The 18,933-nt window shown below is 49.8% G+C and overlaps 1 protein-coding gene across 1 annotated transcript in view; it reads left to right on the top strand.

The window, feature by feature from the left end:
- Positions 1-18,933, top strand: part of LOC144137820 (cytochrome P450 3A13-like) — a 43,677-nt gene that overhangs the window by 19,727 nt on the left and 5,017 nt on the right. The window contains exons 9-12 of the mRNA XM_077669825.1: positions 9,889-9,970; positions 10,990-11,098; positions 11,660-11,748; positions 12,560-12,700. Of these exons, the coding sequence (XP_077525951.1) occupies positions 9,889-9,970; positions 10,990-11,098; positions 11,660-11,748; positions 12,560-12,700 (421 nt within the window). The remainder of the gene's footprint in view (positions 1-9,888; positions 9,971-10,989; positions 11,099-11,659; positions 11,749-12,559; positions 12,701-18,933) is intronic.

Genomic DNA, 18,933 nt, shown 5'->3' with positions numbered 1-18,933 from the left:
TTTTCCCCCTATTCCCTGATGTAATTTCAACTTCGTCAAATTGTTATGCGCCTCTTTTCCCACTGCAAGAACTGTAAACTTCCGCATTTAATCACAACCAAAAAGCATGCCGCAAAACAAGAAACAAAATCCTTCCTTTTTTATGTATTTTGGTGCCGATGCAATAAAGCGGTCATCTTCGCCTGGGATAATCCTGATTGCGAAAAGCTTGGCGGTCCTTTTCTCCAATTTTGGGGGGCCATGATTCAGATTGTAAAACATTGTTAAAAGCTGAAAAGATGAGCGCAGTCCACAATGGTAGAAAATGTGCATAAACGTCAACTGTTCTCAGTGCGTGGGCTTTGATAAAACATTACAGAGGCTTAAATCATGTACTTCCCTGTACACATGGTAAAGACGTGATTTTAGGCGGAGGAGGAGGAGGAATAAACTTTATTGCAGTATGCAATTTAGGGGCGGGTGGTGACCACTGGGTGCAGCCCAGCGGTGACTTCGGCAGCACGTTCCACCAAGGCTTTCTGGACCCCGGGGTCAGAGCCGCCCAACGCCGCCTCCCATTGATCAGCAGAGGGGATTAGGGGTAAGGGGTTTCGAGGGCACGCCCACATAGCGTGGCAGAGGGTGTCGACATCTCCGCAGTGGGGGCATAGGGGTGATGGGTATTGATCAGGGTATATGCGATAAAGGCTGGCGCGGCACGGAAGGGTATTAGTTTGAAGGAGCCGCCACAAGCGTTCTTCCTTTGTGGAAAGTGAGGAGTGGGCAGGGGGGTATTTCAGGCGGAGGAGGCGGTAGTGCGCGGTGATAGCCGCGTACGTAATAAGGCTATCTCGTGTGGATTGCGCCCCGTGGTTAGGGGTAACCGAAGGGCCTGCTCGGACAGTAAGATCTCGAGCTGCTGTATGGGCCGCCTCGTTACCCCCTAAGCCGGTGTGGGCGGGCGTCCACACGAGCTCCACGGGCGTCTTGGGGGGGTTGTGCAGAAGAATTTTGAGAGCTTTGGCTGATATGAGCCCTCGGGCAAAGTTCCGTATAGCAGATTGAGAATCGGACAAGATGACTTTGGGGGTAGGACCGTGAGAAAGGGCTAGCGCTATTGCCGCCTCTTCCGCCTCAGTAGGTAAGTGGGTGCGGATGGTGAGTGATGTGAGTGGGGGGGAGTTAGGACTGTTGATAACCGCCAAGGCATAGGCTGTGTGGTTTTGGTAGCTAGCGGCATCCACATAGTGGGTTGTCGATTTAACAGGGTATTTTTCTGACAGGTAACGAGCGCGTTGTTCCCTTCGAGCGACGTGGTTTGTGGGGTGCATATTGCGGGGAAGCGGCCGGGTTAGGATATTGTCTCGAATGGTAGGTGGAATCGGGTGGGCAGAATTAGTAAAGATTGGGATGCGGATGTGTAATCGGCGGAGAATTGTTAGTCCCGCAGGGGACGATGCTAGACGGGAGTATTGATTTATTAGATGGGCCTCAATTAGTTCCTCAGCGGTATTGTGGATACCAAGCTGTTCTAGTTTGGCAGTGGAGGTGCTGTGAGGTACCTGCAGGGCGACTCGGTAGACTTTACGCAACAGGCGGTTTACTTTGTCAAGTTCTGCACGGGTAGGATTGAGGTACGGGAGGGAGGAGGTGAGGCGACTGATAATGAAAGCTTGAATGAAGCGTAGGCGTTCTGCCTCCTTGAGGCCTTGGTGCCGAGGAGCGATGCGTCGGAGAAGGCCAATGGTTTGAGTGATCTGGGCGTTTAGTTGAGTGAAGTATTGGGAGTTCGCGCGATTTTGTTGTATTGAGAGCCCTAGCACCTTTATCCGGGGCACCGTAGGAATTTGGCTCTGGCCGAGAGTTATAGTAATGGTAGGAGGGTTCGGGGGTTTATCGCGAGGAGGAGGGAGAATTAGTAGCTCGGATTTTGCTGTGGAACATGTGAGCCCTGCTTGAGCCGCGGCAGCGAGGACCATATTTGCACCGGTTTGAAGTGTTTCTTCAATTTGGGCATCGCTGCCTCCAGAAGTCCAAAGGGTAATGTCATCCGCGTACATACTGTGTCGAAGGTAGGGTATTTGAGAAAGCTGTTGTGGTAGTTGGAGGACGGCTACGTTAAAGAGCAACGGTGACAACACTGCTCCTTGAGGGGTTCTCATGGATGACATTTTTATTGGTGCGGAGGTGACATCTCCTAGGTGAAGCTCCGCGGTACGGTTGCTTAAAAAGGAACGGATGTAATTATAGGTACGGTGGCCAACTTTCAATGATTCAAGATTGCTCAGGATTGCTGCATGGGAGACTTGGTCGAAAGCTTTTTGAAGATCAAGAGCTAGAATGGCGGCCGTGTCCATTCTGGAAGGAGGGGCAATGATGTCATGAAGGAGTTGTAGGTGGACGTCTTGGACTGATAGCCGAGAGCGGAAGCCAAGCATTGTGGGAGGATAGGCGTTGGAATCGTCCAGGTATTTAGTAAGGCGGGTGTGAATAATATGTTGAAGGACTTTGCCTACACAGGAAGTAAGAGATATAGGTCGGAGATGTTCGAGTGCGAGGGGTTTGCCAGGTTTAGGTATGAAGGATATTTTAGCATGTTTCCATTCGGGAGGTAGAGTGCCGGTAATCCAGAAGTGATTATAGTATTTGGTGAGAGTGGCTATAGAGGTATCATCAAGGTTTCGTAGAAGTTTATTGGTTATGCCGTCCGGGCCGGGAGCTGTGTTGGTGCGGATCTTGAGGAGCGCCGCGCGTACCTCAGCTTGTGTGATTTCTCGGTCTAAATCAGGGTGTGGGGGTCCAGAGTAGTTGGGCGCGATAAAAGTGGGGCCTTGTGCTATGTACGTAGCTTTGAGATAATCTAAGAGTTGGGTGTTGGTGCCGGGATATTTATGGACAAGCTGAGTGAGTCGTGATTGGGTTTGGGTTCGGGAGGAGCTAGGGTCCAGTAGGTGTCGGAGAAGGTGCCAGGTACCCAGATTTCCGCGCATCTGGTCACAGAGTTGTACCCATTGGAGTCGGGCGAGTTCAAGGGCGTGGGCCTCAATAGTTTTTTGTAGTTCCGCTAATCTGGCCCGGAGTCGGCGGCGGTGTTTACCAGCTCGCCACCTTCGTTCAATACTTCTATAAGCTTCCCAGAGATGGTGGAGGCGAGTGTCAACAACGTCGCTAGGAATTTCATGTTCGAGGGGTTTGTCTTGAGATCGTTTAGCTGTTAAAAGTCCGGCGATCCAAGTGGTCAGAGAAGTGGCATCGATGCTTGTTGGTGGCGGGATCCGCTCACTTTCTGTACGGAACTGGTGCCAGTCAGTAATATACTGCTGACGCGGTTTCGATGCAAGCGAGTGGATGGGTTGGAGGTCCAATGCAATGATAAAGTGATCGCTGCCGAGCGAATGCGGTGTGCTGTGCCAGCGTAAGCAATGGATGTTGCGGGAGAAAGAAAGATCAGGCATGGTATCACGTTGCACACTGTTTCCCATGCGCGTGGGGGTGGTCGGGTCAGATTCAATCGTTAGACGTTTGGTTTGGACAAGGTCCCACAGACGGCGGCCTTTGGGTGTGGTGCGATGGTACCCCCAAGCGAGATGGGGAGCATTAAAATCACCAAGGATTAGCAGGGGATGATGCTGTGCTGCTCGGATGGCATGAGTAAAGAGGGAGTTAAAGTTGTGAGCTGTGGCTTTGGGGCTACTGTAAACATTCAATACGTAGAGGCGAAGGGCTTGCCGAGCAGGAGGATATAGAATAATAAAATCATGTGGTATGTCCGTACCCTCAATGGGGGTGGACTCAACAGAGACGTTGCGGTGCACGAGGGTAGCAGTGAATGGGTTGTTAGGGGATTGTATGGTTTGATAGCTCGTGAGTTTTACTTTGAGCCCTGGTTCCTGAAGCGCAATGATGGTGGGACTGGGGTCATGAGTAGATATGTGCATTTGCAGGTTGTGGCGCTTTTTACCAAAACCTCTGCAGTTCCACTGCCAGACTAGAATTTTAAGTTTAGATTTGCCCATTGTCAAAATCAGAAGGGGGGAGGGGGACTTCTTGTGGGGTCGGGGCTAGGTTAGCATTTGCTGTGAGCGCCCGCACGCAAGACTGTATTTCTCCGCGAAGGTCTGTAATAGCAGCTTGTAAGGCGTTTTGGGTGCTTACTAAAGTTTGGTGTAACTGAAGATATTCCTGCCTTTGATTAGTTAAAGCCTGTTCAATGGAGCCGAGGCGGTCATTCGTTGCGTTATCGATATGAGTTTGGGGGAGTTCTGGTGGCGGGGCCTTACGTTTGTGGGGAGGGGCTTGGGATGCTTCAAGCTCCATGTCGGTGTCGGAAGGCGTGGGGGGCGCGGGAGGTGCGTTGGTATTGGGTGTGGCGAGAGTGTTGCGGAGAGCGAGGTTTTCCTGTTTGAGGCGGATATTTTCTTGGCGTAGCTATGAAATCTCGGCGCGTATTGCCTGTAGTTCTCGAAGGAGGTCTGGGGAATAGTGGGGTGCATTTGGAGGTGGGGGATTGTTGGGAGGCAGACGTGGGCGGCTCACCTGGAAATGTTGCGGGTCTTGCTCTGTTTGTGGTTGGCCGGTGGATGTTGTAGCCGTGTGGCGTAGGTTAGTTGTCAGAACAGAAGAGTTTGCACTCTGTTGCATCGATGAGGTAGTCGACCCTCCAGTTGGCAGCTGCTTCCAAGGCTTGCCTTGTCCCTCTGAAGGTTTCTCTCGGTCTTTAGTGCTCCAGGCGTGGCGCGCAGGATGGTTGGCGCTGGTTCCGCGGTCGAGGCCAGGAAAATCGGCGGGGCTGTCATTCGGAGTCTTGGCTGATTTCACTTGTTCCGAGACCACCTGAGCGTACGATGGGGGTCGCTTGCGGGGTTGGAAGCGTCGTGGACAGTCTGCAGAGCCCGTGAGGTGAGGGCCCTCGCACACTACGCACCGGGGAGTGCACGGGTGGTTCTCCGTTGGATTCGTGATGCCGCAACTGGAGCAGCGCGGGGGGGATTTGATGTTCGGGCACACATCTTGCCGGTGCCCAGCTTGCCAGCACGCTGTGCATGCTTCCGTCTTGCGGAGAAATGGCTTGCACCGGTACGTCGCTGCCCTATATCGCACCCAGAAAGGGACTCGGTGGCCGTCGAACAAGATTTGAACTATGTTGGAGGTGTTCAGGCGTTTAACGTCAAGAATCGGTAAGTCTGGGTTATAATTCAAAATACTGTCCTGCACTTGTTCCGGGGTGTCGTCTTCGGGAACATTGAAGATAACTCCCGTGATGGTATTAGCTGGCGCGGACACATGGGCGGCTACTTCATACTGGTGACCGCGAAGCGCGAGGAACCTAATTCCGGCGTACCGGGTGGCACGGTCTTCTGACGGTGTGCTAATAAGGAGGTAATTAGCCACACAGTGTACCCGAATTTGGTCTTCACGGTTCAGCGCCACTCCTGCTTGGGTCTGGATTGCATCGGCTAGAGTGGCTTGCGCTACAGACGACAGTGCAAGTCCTCCTCGAGGGCTAAGGACGATTTTCACATCAGACTCCGGGAGAGGCGAAGCCGGCGGCGGGCCACGCTGGGGACGCTTTTTGTCTTGCTTGGGGGCACGCGCGGCGCTCGAGGTGTTCACATATGTTCATGGCTGCAGTAGACGCACGTGCTTGGTCTCGTAAGGCGTGTTGCCGGTGGCGGATCGTAGCCCACCCGGGCTGCTCGAGTTCTTCGGGGTCGATGTCGTCTCCTTCCACGATGTTTTCCATGACGGGTATTACGCTGAGCGGCGATGCGCCGGAGCTGGCGCGGCCGCTTGCAGATGTTGCGCCGGCGACGACAGCGGCTTCACTAGGCCTGTCAGGCCTAGCGGAGCTGGTAGCGTGGCAAATTCACAAATGGTTGTAACTGACCGTTGCGATGATCCACGGCCACGATGTTGGTGTCCTCGTAATCTGCGTGACTTGCCGGTCCTCGCGGAGCACGAAATGACAACGTGAATGCGAGTTAAACAGTGAGACAAAGGCCTAAAAGCGGAGCCGATGAGGAATGCGTTTGCATCGTGCGGCCTCCTAGCGGCGTTTTTTTTTTCTGATTTTAGGCGAATGCCTATTTTCTTCATTGCGCTCCTATCGCCCCACTTTGATATATGAGCATAAATTTCAGGTTAGAAGGATGCTGTTATTATAATGTTTATAAATGCCCATTTTGTCGTCTGTGCTTAAGCAGTGTTTATACTGTGGACCAGACCACAGGATAATTAATTCTGTGGACATTTACAGGGTATAGTTGAGCCTTATTCATCTAAAGCGACCTAAAAGATACCAATCCACACTTATTTGCATAATAACGCGTAGAATTAACTCAAGATAACGTTACAGCTACAAGATTTACTTAAAAAAAGAGCCTCACAAATCCTGGCACTCGAACCCAGGCTGTTAGCGTGAAAACCGAGGGCTGTACCACTGCGCCACAGAAAGAGACGAGCGGGGCCCTTTCAGCAGTGTCTCAAAACTGAACATAACCCTGTAGTCTGGTCCACGGAATAAAGCTGAACATTATTCTGTGGTATCGTCCACAGAATAGGCAGTGCGTTAAGGCTTAAATGCCTACTTTAAGAATCGGTGCCTATGTGACACTATTTAGCCTTAAGTTCCTCTTTCATATGCAGTTTGAAAAATTATACATGTAAGATGGCAACACTGACGGCTCGGAATTTAACGGGGTTAAACCTAGTCCTCTGGGTCAACAACCTCTCGCAAAACAACCGCTAGCACCAGGAGAATGGGACGCTCATTCTCAGTGACAAAAGCAACAATTTCGAATCCAAGTATATGAAGATGGTGGTAGTTCGCTTTTGTTTCCACAAATACATCCTTAGACTACGTTCCCTGTGCTGTCCAAACAGATTTCTTCAAATACATGCAGTCGCATCCTCGTTTCCAGAAGTATACTCAAATGCAACTCTATTTTCGACGCAAGGCTTAGGCATCGAACATGCCTATGTTAGCAGATCAATGCTATATAGGTTGAAGAGCCAACTGTGAAATATCACTGCTCACCTGCATTTCCTTGCGCCTTAAAATCAACAAGCCGATGGGCTCTAAAGCACGCTTTTCCGTCAAAAATCTGTTCGGCTGGTGAACACCTTTGAAAAACGCTCTTCAAATGTGTGGTAGTGTATTTAGCAGTGTTGAGATGTCTTCCCTGAACAAATGGATAATATAATTGTACACGTGAAAACTGCTAGAGCTGTACCTAACAGTCCTCGTAAGAGCATTGTCGTCTCTATTGCGTTTATTATTTCTTTTGTTTTTGTTGTGTCGTATTTAAATTGCATAAGATAGACATAAAGTAGCCTTTTTAATCAGTATTACAGCTGTCAAGTATTATTTTTTTTTACTGTGGCTGAGAAAGGCACAGTCGCTATTGAACATGAGCAGTGCCCTTGCTGAATCTCCAGTTTTATGGGCCAATTGAACGGCTATGTTCAACTTTCGGCGCCTTTGTGCCATCATAAGCCATAACATATCTTTTTCCTGTCGTAGATCCAGGTCGCTCACGTCTTCGTTCGGAATAATTTGCATGTATGCAAAAATTTGTTGTGCCTATATTTGCCACGTTGGAGACCTGAAACGTCGTTTTGATAGCCTATTTTTGGCGCCTACGACCGGCCTAAAATAATGCCTAAATATCCGGCCTATGCTCATCAATATAAATTTCCTAGTTTCAAAGCCCACGACTGCCTCTTTTACCCTTTTTACTTTTTCATGTGTTTTAGAACAAGAATTCTGATTTTAAAATCGACGCCTGCTTTTCTTCCCTGGGCATCTATTACTGTCTGCTTTTTTTATGAGCTTGTATTGTTCCCCGTTTTTAAATGGTCAGATGGCACCAACAAATATTCGAAGCACTGATGTAGCCGGTGGTAGCTCACGCATCTTTCAATTCTGTGGTTTCGAAAGGCCGCACCAAAAAACAAATTCAAGTAAAGCAGAGACTGGGCAGCTTTAAAACACTGCCGCCTCTCAAAGCTACGTTTACCATGAAATAGACTCGATGACTGAACAACAAAACAAAGTTCTTTTGAAGTGGTGTCTTTCTCAAAAACCGCAAGGTATGTTTTTTTTTCCAAACGATAGCATAAAAGCCCAAGTTGTATCAGACATTATATAAGAAAAAATCACGGATAACACAGGCAGCCAGTAAATTGTTGGCAACCCTATTTTCACACCTTATAGTAGTGTTAAACGGGTTAGAAGTACTTGAAGGTAGCGAAGTCTTTCTATCAGCTTTATCTATCCGTGGATTATACAAGTAAAGAATGCTATTGGAGTTCCACATGAAACTCATAACCTCCAGCCTCTGTAGGCAACCCAAAAGTCGGCACGCTGTATACGTGCTGCCTTTCGTTTGTACAACTCTAATTAAATTTTATAGAGAAACCCGCGAGGGTTTTCTTAGCATCGCTTGCTGTTGCATGTATCTGGGAAATAAAATGGAACTCCGGCTAAATTTTAAGTCTCGTGAGGTATAAAGATTTCAAAATTGACGTGCGCGGTGGGCAAAAAAAATTTTTTTTAAATTAGTAGTGGCTTAGCTCTGCTATGCCAGGATATACGTAGTGTGAGCTAAGGTTCAGCAATCCAGTCCAATCCAGTCTTATCCAGTCCAGTCCAGTCCAGTCCAGTCCAATTCGATCAGTATAATCCAGTCCAGTCCAGTCCAGTCCAGTCCAGTCCAGTCCAGTCCAGTCACGGCTCCTCGGGCATGCTCAGCACGGCTCTTCACGAGCCACGCGAAACGGCTATCAAGCGGCTCCGGTGCAGCGTCAGACTTGGCTACTGCGCAATTAAGGCGTACACCTGGGCACGCGCCGGCGCCAGTGCGTCTGCCGCGGCTATGACGCAGCACAATTCAAAACAATCCACTTTAATCCAATCCAAATCCAAATCCAAGCCAAGCCAATTCAATCCAATGTCCCTCGCGCTTGCGCAGAACGGCCCTTCACTGCACACGCGAAACTCCTCAACCTCGGTCAGTGTAGCTTACGCTACAAAATGGCGCAGCTTGCAGTAGGGGTGCAAGGCTGGAGAAACAGCGGAGAGTTTCGACCTAGCCTCTTCCTTGTTTTGCTGGGTTTTGCTAAATTTTGCTACGCTTTGCTAACTTTTGTTAAGTTTTGGGTTGCTAAGCCAAGCTAAGTGTGGAGGGGTAAGGCCAAGTTTAGCCGGATTTCACAAGGCCGTTCCGGTTGGTCCCCAACACTGACAGCGGATCCCAGGGGTGAAGAAGCCGGCTCGGCCCCCAGCCCCGCTGTTTCTCCAGCCTTGCACCACTAGTGCAAGCTGGAACAATTTATTTATTTATTTATTTATTTATTTATTTATTTTGAGCGCACGGCAGGCCGCCGATTGAGCCCCGCTATCTCCCTTCTTGCGCCAGCGGACCTTCTTTTATGCCGCACGTTCCCCAAGTAGAGTTGAGCCCGGCTGCGAGGCGAGCTCTTGACGCTGCTGGAAGCTGGGCCCGACTATAGTTGACCCCTACTGGGAGGCTAGGCCGGGAGGCTATCCGGTCTTTGCTGCCGCAAGCTGCTTTCGCGCTCTCACTCTGCGCCAGAAGTCACCGCGTGTATCTTTTTTCTGCGTATTTTTTTTCTGGCACCCCCGAACCAAGCTCAAGCTTAAACAGCTCCGCTGTTAAACTTCATAGCCTGTGTGATAGAGTGACGGAGGCATTCAGCTGCACGACAAAAGTTTTGAGTTTCACAGCGGACTAAAAGCTTTTTTCGACTGAGACCGAGGAATGGTGCAGCTGTTCATAACTCGCAATTGCGATATATAAAGGAATGTTGGATGACCCTTTTTTTATGCACAGACATACCTTGGCTGGATGTTTATTGAGTAGCCTCCCTGAATCCTTTCTACATTAGGGAAGAAGCTCTCCGACGTGTTTATGGCTCGCCCAACCACTCTGCGAACAGAATCGAACACTTGCCTTTTCATCAATGCGAGGTGAGTCAGCAAAATAACCATTATTTTTTTTCGAAGCACCATTTAAAAACCTTTGATATAAAAGCAATTTGATTTTGAAAAGCAATTTAAACAAGCTTTGATTAAACAATTTAACAGCTCTGATTAGAGACGCACCACGGATACGCTATTTGTGATGACGGCAGCACGTAAAATGCTAAATTAAAAGCGCGAAACCGGTATTTTTATTAGACAAGGCCAGAAGAACTAGGCGTTTTACCTATAAACTGGGAAACATTTTGCACATACCTTATTCGCATGTAGGTGCGAAGGTTATGTGTAGTCATAGTTTTAACCGCTCCTATAAATTATGTGTAAAGAATCACCGCAATGCTGATAACTTACTGGGGCCTTGACTGCTGCTTTGCTGCTACTGCTTTGACTGAAAACGAAGTTCTTTACCAAAATCTTGATTGTAGGTAACGCGAAGCACGTGCATGAGCCCAGTGGCTATGGACACCACGTATTGACGAACAGGTTATCAACACTGTTAAGCATTCGCACAGGGAAGTCTGTCATTCTGACATAAGCCCTCTTTTATGCGCCATTTTGCCACAGGACATGAACAGTACTACTTTCACACTGCGCTTTTTTGGTCACCGAGTGTATACACCCGCGCTGCCCCAGAGTTACCCTGCATTTGTTATCTCTTTATCTCTCCCCCCTCCCTTCCTCCTTTCCTCCTTCTGCCCCCCCTCTCTCTCCCCTTCCCTTTCTTATTTTTCCCGTTTGTGTTATACTCTGTGTTGCAATCAATCACCTGCATAGCAAAACCAGTAGTGTTGTGCAGCAACGTTTGCCGCTAACAATAACGTTTCGTGAAACAGCGCCTATTCACGCCGGCATACAGTTTTTTTCCTGCTTTAGTTTGTGAGAGAGCAATTGAGATACTTTATTGAGCGACTCATGCCCAAACCGCGACATGGGAAGTGCGTGCATTGAGAGAAAAAGTATTCTACGTTTAAATTCAAGGTGAAGCTACCCGCGTTTCCTCATTTCAGTGTTGATGCCATCGCGTCCCCACTGGCATTCGGCTGCTACCTCCTCTCAGAGCACCCCGAAGTGCAGGACCGGGTTCGAGCAGAGGTGCTGGGCCTTGTGGAAAAGGAGGTGAGCGACGTGGCATGGACGTGGTTTCGAGTTTATTGCGCCATGATGTGCTCTTAGAAGTCTACAATATCCTCCACCATCAAATATTAGCGCAAGAAAACACGGAACACAAGAACGAGAAACGAACAGGACAGGGCTGCACTCTCAACTATTTTGGAAAGAACACAGCTTATATACATACGCACTTTTGACAACACCGTGGTATCCTTAGGACCCGGTCACAGACTTTTATTTTTCAAAGTTCCGAGCATGAATTAGATACGCGTTTCTTTTTCCCTGTTGTTATTTGCCACTTAGCGCTCACTGCAGTTGTTATGTGGATTTTTTTGTATCTTGAATGCATTACTTAGCTATCTATCAAACAATTTACTGCAAGAAAACCCCAGTGCATCAAATTATGTTAATGAAAGAAAATTTCGATGAAGTAACTAAGCGTTCTTATTTCACGCTGGGCGTACTCAACACCAAGCATTGGAATTCGCATTTCTTGGAAGTGGAACAGCAACCTTTAAATGAACACAGGCACACGTGCAGAAATACCATGCTATATTTTTTTTCTAGGGGGCACTGACGTACGACAACATCGGAACGCTGACGTACCTGCGACAAGTCTTGTCCGAAGTCGTGAGACTCTACCCTTCACTGCCAGGGTGATTCGCCTTTCTGTTTTCCTCACTTACCCCTGCTTTTTGCAAACCTGTCACCGGAATTCACTTCTCTAAAATGGTTTAAGAAGTCGATAAGGACCGCTTCTACTTTAGACGGGCAGAAGGGTGATCTCTTAAAACGATGCTTTTAGCCTTTCACTGTTGTCGTCTGCAGTCCACACAAAACGCACTGAAGGAAAGCCAACTTTCTCTGACGATGATGATGACGATGATCAATCCTGGGCGAAGTGAAGAAAAAAACGCTTCCCGTGGTCGGAATCGAGCCTGGTTCCCTCGCAGTGTGAAGCCGACGTCTATCCAGCTGCATCGCTCCGGAAAGGTCGAAGCAGTTTGGATTTGAAGAGGGGTGCATGGACGCGCAAAATTCGAAAGAAAAATCATGCACCCCTCCGTCTAACGACGACGACGGTTGAACGCGAAGCTTTCTTGGTGCGAAATCAAATGGCGAAGAGTCAAAATCAAAGCCGCTGCGATCAAAAGTCCAGACATCGTGGTTGTCAAACTCGAAGGTCAACGAGTCAGAGTCCATACTCAGACGACAGCCAAGGAATCCTTCACGAAAAAACTTCGCGTTCAACCATCGTCGTCGTTGGATGGAGGGGTTCATAGCTCTTTTCCTTGTCGATATTTTGCAGAGAAGTACTGTAGAAGTAGGCAGAAACATCCTGCATTCATTGTGCTAACCACCAACACGACGGATCATGTCCGCTTCGATGAAATAGCTCCAATTTGTAAACTTTCGTCATTTTTTTAGCGTAAATAAGCTACAAGTGCTACTGTGATGTTCTTGCAGCTCGGTTCGCAGGATATGCGACGAAGACTACGAACACAACGGAGTGCGCATCCTCAAGGGCGTGAACGTGTCCGTACCGACCCTCGACTTCCACTACGACCCGGAGCTGTGGCCGGAACCGAAAAAGTTTGACCCTGAACGGTTGGCAGACGCGTTTCTTTTAAATGCGGGACTTTCCAGTGTGAAATCAGCAAGCAAATATGTCTGTTCTTCTGTAACATTGGATGTGTCGCACCTTCGCCGCATACGAAAATGCTGTTAAAAAAGTGCGCTAGGGCCTCGATCTTTTCGTTGGGACAGCTTATGTTGCCCCCACCTCCAAAAATGTCTGCCTACGAAATCACCTGTGTATAGAAATTAGGCAGACCTTTAAAGGGGTCGGTTGTGTAGCGTGCTTTGAGGATAAACTAAAATTGCCAGCAATGTTTATATACCCGCTGACAGGGCTACGGTCAAAACTCGATCTAACAAAACCCGATCTTGCGAATTACCCAAACTATATCGAACAAATTCGGATTCCCCCGCAGGTGCCTATATGGCTCGATGCTTTTATCAACTCGAACTAACGAAATAGATTCGGTGCCATTCCCCATTTAATTAAGTATTTGTAGAAACAAGACACATTTAAAAGAAGCAACTGCAATGCGTTTCGTCAGATTTTCATGAAGATTATTGCGCCACGTGAGAGAAAAAAAACGAGGCATCTTGTTTAGTTGTTTCGTAGCTCTACGAGGGAAACTGAGCAGGCCCAGATATCGCACGGTTAGTTTCCGGCATACAGGAGGTGTCAGAGGGCGCTGATGACGCAGAAACTGCTGAAGCTCCTGTGCTCGCAGCAGGCTAGGTGATGGACGCTACTGACTTCCCCAGGCGCTCTGCTGGGGCTTGCTAAGGAACAGAGGACGTGTTGAACGTGCTTGCGTACTACAAGGGTCCGCCCAATGCTAACGAAGCGCACAGACAGACAGACAGACAGACAGACAGACAGACAGACAGACAGATAGATAGATAGATAGATAGATAGATAGATAGATAGATAGATAGATAGATAGATAGATAGATAGATAGATAGATAGATAGATAGATAGATAGATAGATAGATAGATAGATAGATAGATAGATAGATAGATAGATAGATAGATAGATAGATAGATAGATAGACGGACGGACGGACGGACGGACGGACGGACGGACGGACGGACGGACGGACGCACGGACGGACGGATGGATGGAAACTTTATTATTCATGGGATGGTGGGGCGAATCAGCCGCCTCGGTCCAGGCAGCGGCTGAGGGCCCTGATGATGTGGGCCGCCAGTTCCCGTTGCTGCTGGAGACTCGCCGCAACAGCCAGCCCCTCTCCGGTGTAATTGTGTGGTTGGGTAGGGTTGTAGGGGCACTCCCACAGAATGTGGTCCTGGGTAGGGGGAATAAGGCAGTGGGGACAGAGTGGGACAGGGGTGTCTAGCGTGCGTTGGAACAGATGGAGCTGAGTGGGTGTGGGGAGTGTGTATGTTTGCGCCTGCCGAATGACTACTTGCTCGCGACAGCTAAGCCCGGGATGCAGGGTAGGGAACATGCGGCGTGTGCTTAGAATGTCTGCTAAGGTGGGAAGCGGAGGGGGAGGACATGGATTTGTGTCGCGAGCGTCGACAGGGGCTCGGAGGAGAGCTTCGTGGGCAAGCTGATGAGCGCGTTCGTTCCCTGCAACGCCTGCGTGACCAGGGACCCAGTGCACGTGAAAAGGCCCTTTAACATTGTTTAAGAGGGACAGTGAGGAGGGGAAGGCAAGACCCTCAGCCAGGTGGTAGCATGCTGAATTTGAATCGGTGTAGATATTGGTCGTGTGGACGGGGGATGTGTTGTCAGCAGCGGCAAAAGCGATAGCGAGAAGTTCGGGTTCTTCTGGGGAGGTGCACCGTCGAGTGATGGAGTAGTGAGTACCCCCTGAAGTGATGAAGGTGACCGCACCGAAGTTATCTTCAAATGCCGCATCTGTGAACACGTGGCGGCTGTCAGTATCACGGTTTACTTTCTTGGCGTAGTTTGCGGCACGAATAAGACGGCGTTTGGGATTTCGTTCCTTGTCCATGTGGCGGGGAATAGGTGCTACGGTAATATGGTTGAGTATTTTGCTGTCCAGAGGAGTTGTTTGAGGGCTGGGAGGACGGGACGGGTATCCTAATGTGCGTAAGATATGAAGACATGTTGCAGTTTCGGAGAGGCGTTGACGTTGGTGGCTGCGATGGATGTCAATTATATCAGTAACCGTAGGGAGAACATCAAGTTCCGCAAGTCGGGTGGTGCTAGTGATATGAAGACCCAGATTGGATTGGATTGGAAAAACTTTATTGATGCCTGCAATGCGCGCTTTCGCGCGTAGACTGGGCCTACGTCGTCCTCGTGGCGGGCGTGCGGCTCGGATCCCCGCTAGCCGTTGCCGGCTCCCCGGGTTCCTGCCTGGCCAGCGCCTCGACGGACTGCTGGGCGGCCATTAGTTCTTCTTGGTTGTTGCTCATCGTCGCGGCCTCTAGTCGCGGCGGTATGCGTCCTTATTTATCCCCGTCTGGATTCTTGATACAATCCCACAACATGTGTGCAGAGGTGGCCGTCTCCCTGCGGAATGTCTTGTGCTTGTCGACCGGGTGTGACTCAGGATACATTCTGTGGAGCAGAGCCGGGCTTGGCAGCGTGCCTATCTGTAGTTGCCTGAGTACAACGGCCTGCGACCTGCTTACCCCCTTGCAGGGTGGCGGGAGAAGTCTGCGGGTCAGACGGAAGGCCTTGGTTATCTCGTTGGAGTTTGTCATCCTGTCTCGTGTACTAAACCTTTGCGGACGGTCGCCGTGGGCGCGGTCGGTTAGAGCTCGCGCCTTAGCGTGTGCCGTTTCGTTGAGGTTTGCGTTTCTTTCCGACGCCTCGCCCACGTGCGCCGGGAACCACTTGATGCGTACCTGCTTGTTTCTATTCACTTCTTGTAGTATGCGGACCGCCGTCGGTGCGATTCTGCCCTTGGAAAAGTTCCTTACAGCCTGCCTGGAGTCACTCAGCACGGTCTGGCAATCCCGGTATGCGATGGCCAGAGCGATTGCCATCTCCTCGGCCTCTTCGGTTTGAGTGCACAACGTGCTGGCTGCCGTGCGGGTGTTTCCGTCGGCGTCGACCACGGCGACAGCGAAACCGTTGCGGCCGGCATACTCTGCCGCGTCCACGTATCTGGCCTTGGTGTCGCTGGCATGTATGTCTGTTAGCGCTTTGGCTCTCGCTCTTCTTCTGCCTTTGTTGAACTCCGGAGATATTTTCGTCGCTTTGCGAATTAGAGCGTCAAGCTTCCCTTCCAATGTGCGCGTTAGGACGACGTACGGCGCTTGATAGCGAATGCGGGAGAGGATAAGAGCATCGCGGAGTTGAAGAAGGTGCTGTTCTTTGAGTCCCCTGAAGCGTGTATTGACACGGCGCATCATGTTAAGGATGGGTTCGGCCTGACGGAGAATGTGTTGCACGGCCAAACCTCCTGCTCCATCAGATTGCATGTGAAGGCCAAGAACTTTCAAAGTTTTTTGTGGGTAGATGGTGTTGTCATGATGATGAAGAACAACTTGAGGTAATTTCCAATTACGGGAGTGCACAAGCAGCAATGAAGTTTTCTCAGCCGAGCAAGCTAGACCGATAGTGTGAGCTGCTTGACCAACAGCCCTTAGGGCGTCTTGAAGGGTGTCTTGAATGAATCCCAGACTACCGCGATTGATCCAGATAGTAATGTAGTCGGCATACAGAGAGTCCTGAATTTCGGGGAAAGATTGTAGAGAATGGTGGATACGGCGCTTGGCGAGGTTAAATAATGTAGGAGAGAGGACCGCGCCCTGAATGAATGCCTCTCTGAGGGTGAGGTACCCCGCCAAGCTTGTGGTCGCCAATTTGTGTGGCCAGGGTACGAGATTGAAGAAAGTCCCGGACGTAACTGTGCATGTTCGAGCCGCAATTTGCATCTGCTAGTTCTGAGAGCATAGCGTCGTGATCCACATAGTCAAATGCCTACATTAGGTCTATAGCAAGGATGGTTTTTAGCTGGGCTGAGCTGGGAGACTGAAGGATGTCCTCGTATATGCGAAGCAGTGTGTCTTGAGTAGATAGCTGTGAGCGATATCCTATCATAGAGTGAGGGAGTGCTTGGGTATCCTCTAGATGCTGCTGAAGGCGATTTAGGGTCATATGCTCCATAACTTTGCCAACGTGAGAGGTCAGTGTTATTAGACGGAGATTAGGGAGATCTAGAGGTTTGCCGGGCTTCGGGATTGAGATCATGTGGCCCTTCTTCCATAAGTTGCAGAGTGGTATTTGTCCTGTCCAAACGCGGTTGATGGCATGTAAGAGATGGTGTTGGTCAACATATGACATATTCTGAAGTAGGGTGATAGTTACACAGTCGGGACCAGGAGATTTGCTGCCTCTACACATACAGAGGGCGCTGCGAAGCTCAGCCAAGGTGAATTCCTCATCAAGTTCGGGGTTTGGAGAGCCATTATATTCAGAATACCGAGGTTGACACAAAGAAGTGATATAAAGTTTCTTGATGGTGTCCATTAGAGTGGCTGGGTCTTTGTGTTGAGTGGAGAGGCGATTGATCTTCTGGGTGGTCATAATCTTTGTGGAGTCGGGATTTATTAAAGCTTTGAGTATACGCCACGTCTTGGTAGTGCTCAGGGTGTTCCGAAGTTCATCACACATGATATTCCAGTGTTCCCTGCGGAGGTCGTTAGAGTATTCCTGAATGTGCTCGTTAAGTCGATTGATTCGGGCGCGGAGTCTACGGTTTGTTTTGCAGTGATTCCACCGCTTCATGAGAGAAGCGCGGGCAGGTGTTACAGGTGTGCATCTATGTGAGGAGTGGCCTCGTTCGTGGCAAGAACCTTGGTATGCTTATCAAGATCATGCATAAGTTGCTGTGTCCAGGTAGGTACGTCTGTGAAAGGGGGGTTGCAGCGCTGTTGTCGATATTTAGGCCAGTCGGTGATGCGACAGATTACCACTTGATTCGTTTTGGAGATGCGGAGACCGTGAGGCATAAGATGGCATGGTCACTGCTCATATATTCTTCAGTCTGTTTCCATGAGGTCGGGGTTGGTATTGCGTTCCACGGAGTTGCCCATACGTGTGTATTCTTGTACGTCGTTATGTAGTGTGTACCCAGCTTCTTGTACAGCACAATGCACCCGGCGGACTTCCTGCATTCCCTGATATAGCCCCAGGCAGGATGTCGGGTGTTGAAGTCGCCAGCCAGGATATGCTGAAGACGGCTTTTGGTTCGACAAGGATGGAACAGTTCTTCAAGCGCGGGTAGAGTATTGCGCGGGGGACAGTAAACGTTGGTAAAGAGCAGAGGGCTGCGCTTAAGAGGAATTGAAACAGTGAGGTTATTGGCGGGGTCATGTTCAAGAGTAGCCGTGAGGGTGGAGTGGACCAGCGTGGCAAGGCAGGGACTTTGCTGAAACGTGACATATCCAGGTAGCGTAGGATTTAGTCCTGTCTCTTGGACGAGGAGGATGTCTGGAAGCTGAGGTTATGACTGAAGCCAAATGAGGAAGGCACTACGCTTGTTCTTGAAACAATGACAGTTCTATTGAATTATGAGTACGTGATCTGCCATGCTTATTCCGCGAGAGGTGACGGTGCTGGAGGGAGGGGATAAGTGGACTGGAGTTGAGTGATAAAGCCGGAGAAGAGAGATTGAAAGTGTTTACTCTGCTCTTCAAAGCGCACATTGAGCTGAGTGGAAAAGTGGGCGACGTGGTCAGTGTATTCTTGATGTTTCTGCTGGAAAAAGGCTTGCTGCTCGTGTTTGAGGGAAAGTTGGTGAGTCAACTGCCGTGAGTCATATTGCCGTATCAAACTTCTGGGCGTATTCTTCAATACGATGGGAGAGAGAGGCGTAGAGGTCGTCTGGTGGAAGGGTCACTGGGGTGGACGGTGAGCCCTCCGAAGAGCGGCTGCGTTTGGTTGCCGGAGTCGAAGCCGGGGGGAGGGAAGCGTTAGGCGGGAGGGAGAGGAGGAGACTGTGGGGAGAGGGGAGCATTGGTCATGTCAGAAAGCATTGAAGGACTCTGGTCATGTCTACGTTGAGTGGGGGAGGGGACGAGGCTCGGTGGCTTGTGGGGCAGGAAATTGTTTGTGGAGGATATCTCTGTAGGTCAGTGCAGGAGATTTTCGAGCGTGTTCAGGTGTGTGGGAGAGTAGCTGGCTTACCTGGACAGCTTGATTACGGCTATGGTGGGCCACAGGACCGTCGTTCGAAGGGTTTGCAGGAAGACGTGCAGACGAGCTAGCCGAGCGGCGAGAGGGCATGGTGAACCGGGTGCGACTGCGGCTGCGTCACT

Source organism: Haemaphysalis longicornis, unplaced genomic scaffold (assembly GCF_048455015.1).
Source record: "Haemaphysalis longicornis isolate Haplotype H1 unplaced genomic scaffold, Haemaphysalis longicornis Haplotype H1 scaffold_5, whole genome shotgun sequence".
Classification (NCBI taxonomy): Eukaryota; Metazoa; Arthropoda; class Arachnida; order Ixodida; family Ixodidae; genus Haemaphysalis; species Haemaphysalis longicornis.
This window is presented reverse-complemented; position numbering and strand designations above follow the sequence as displayed.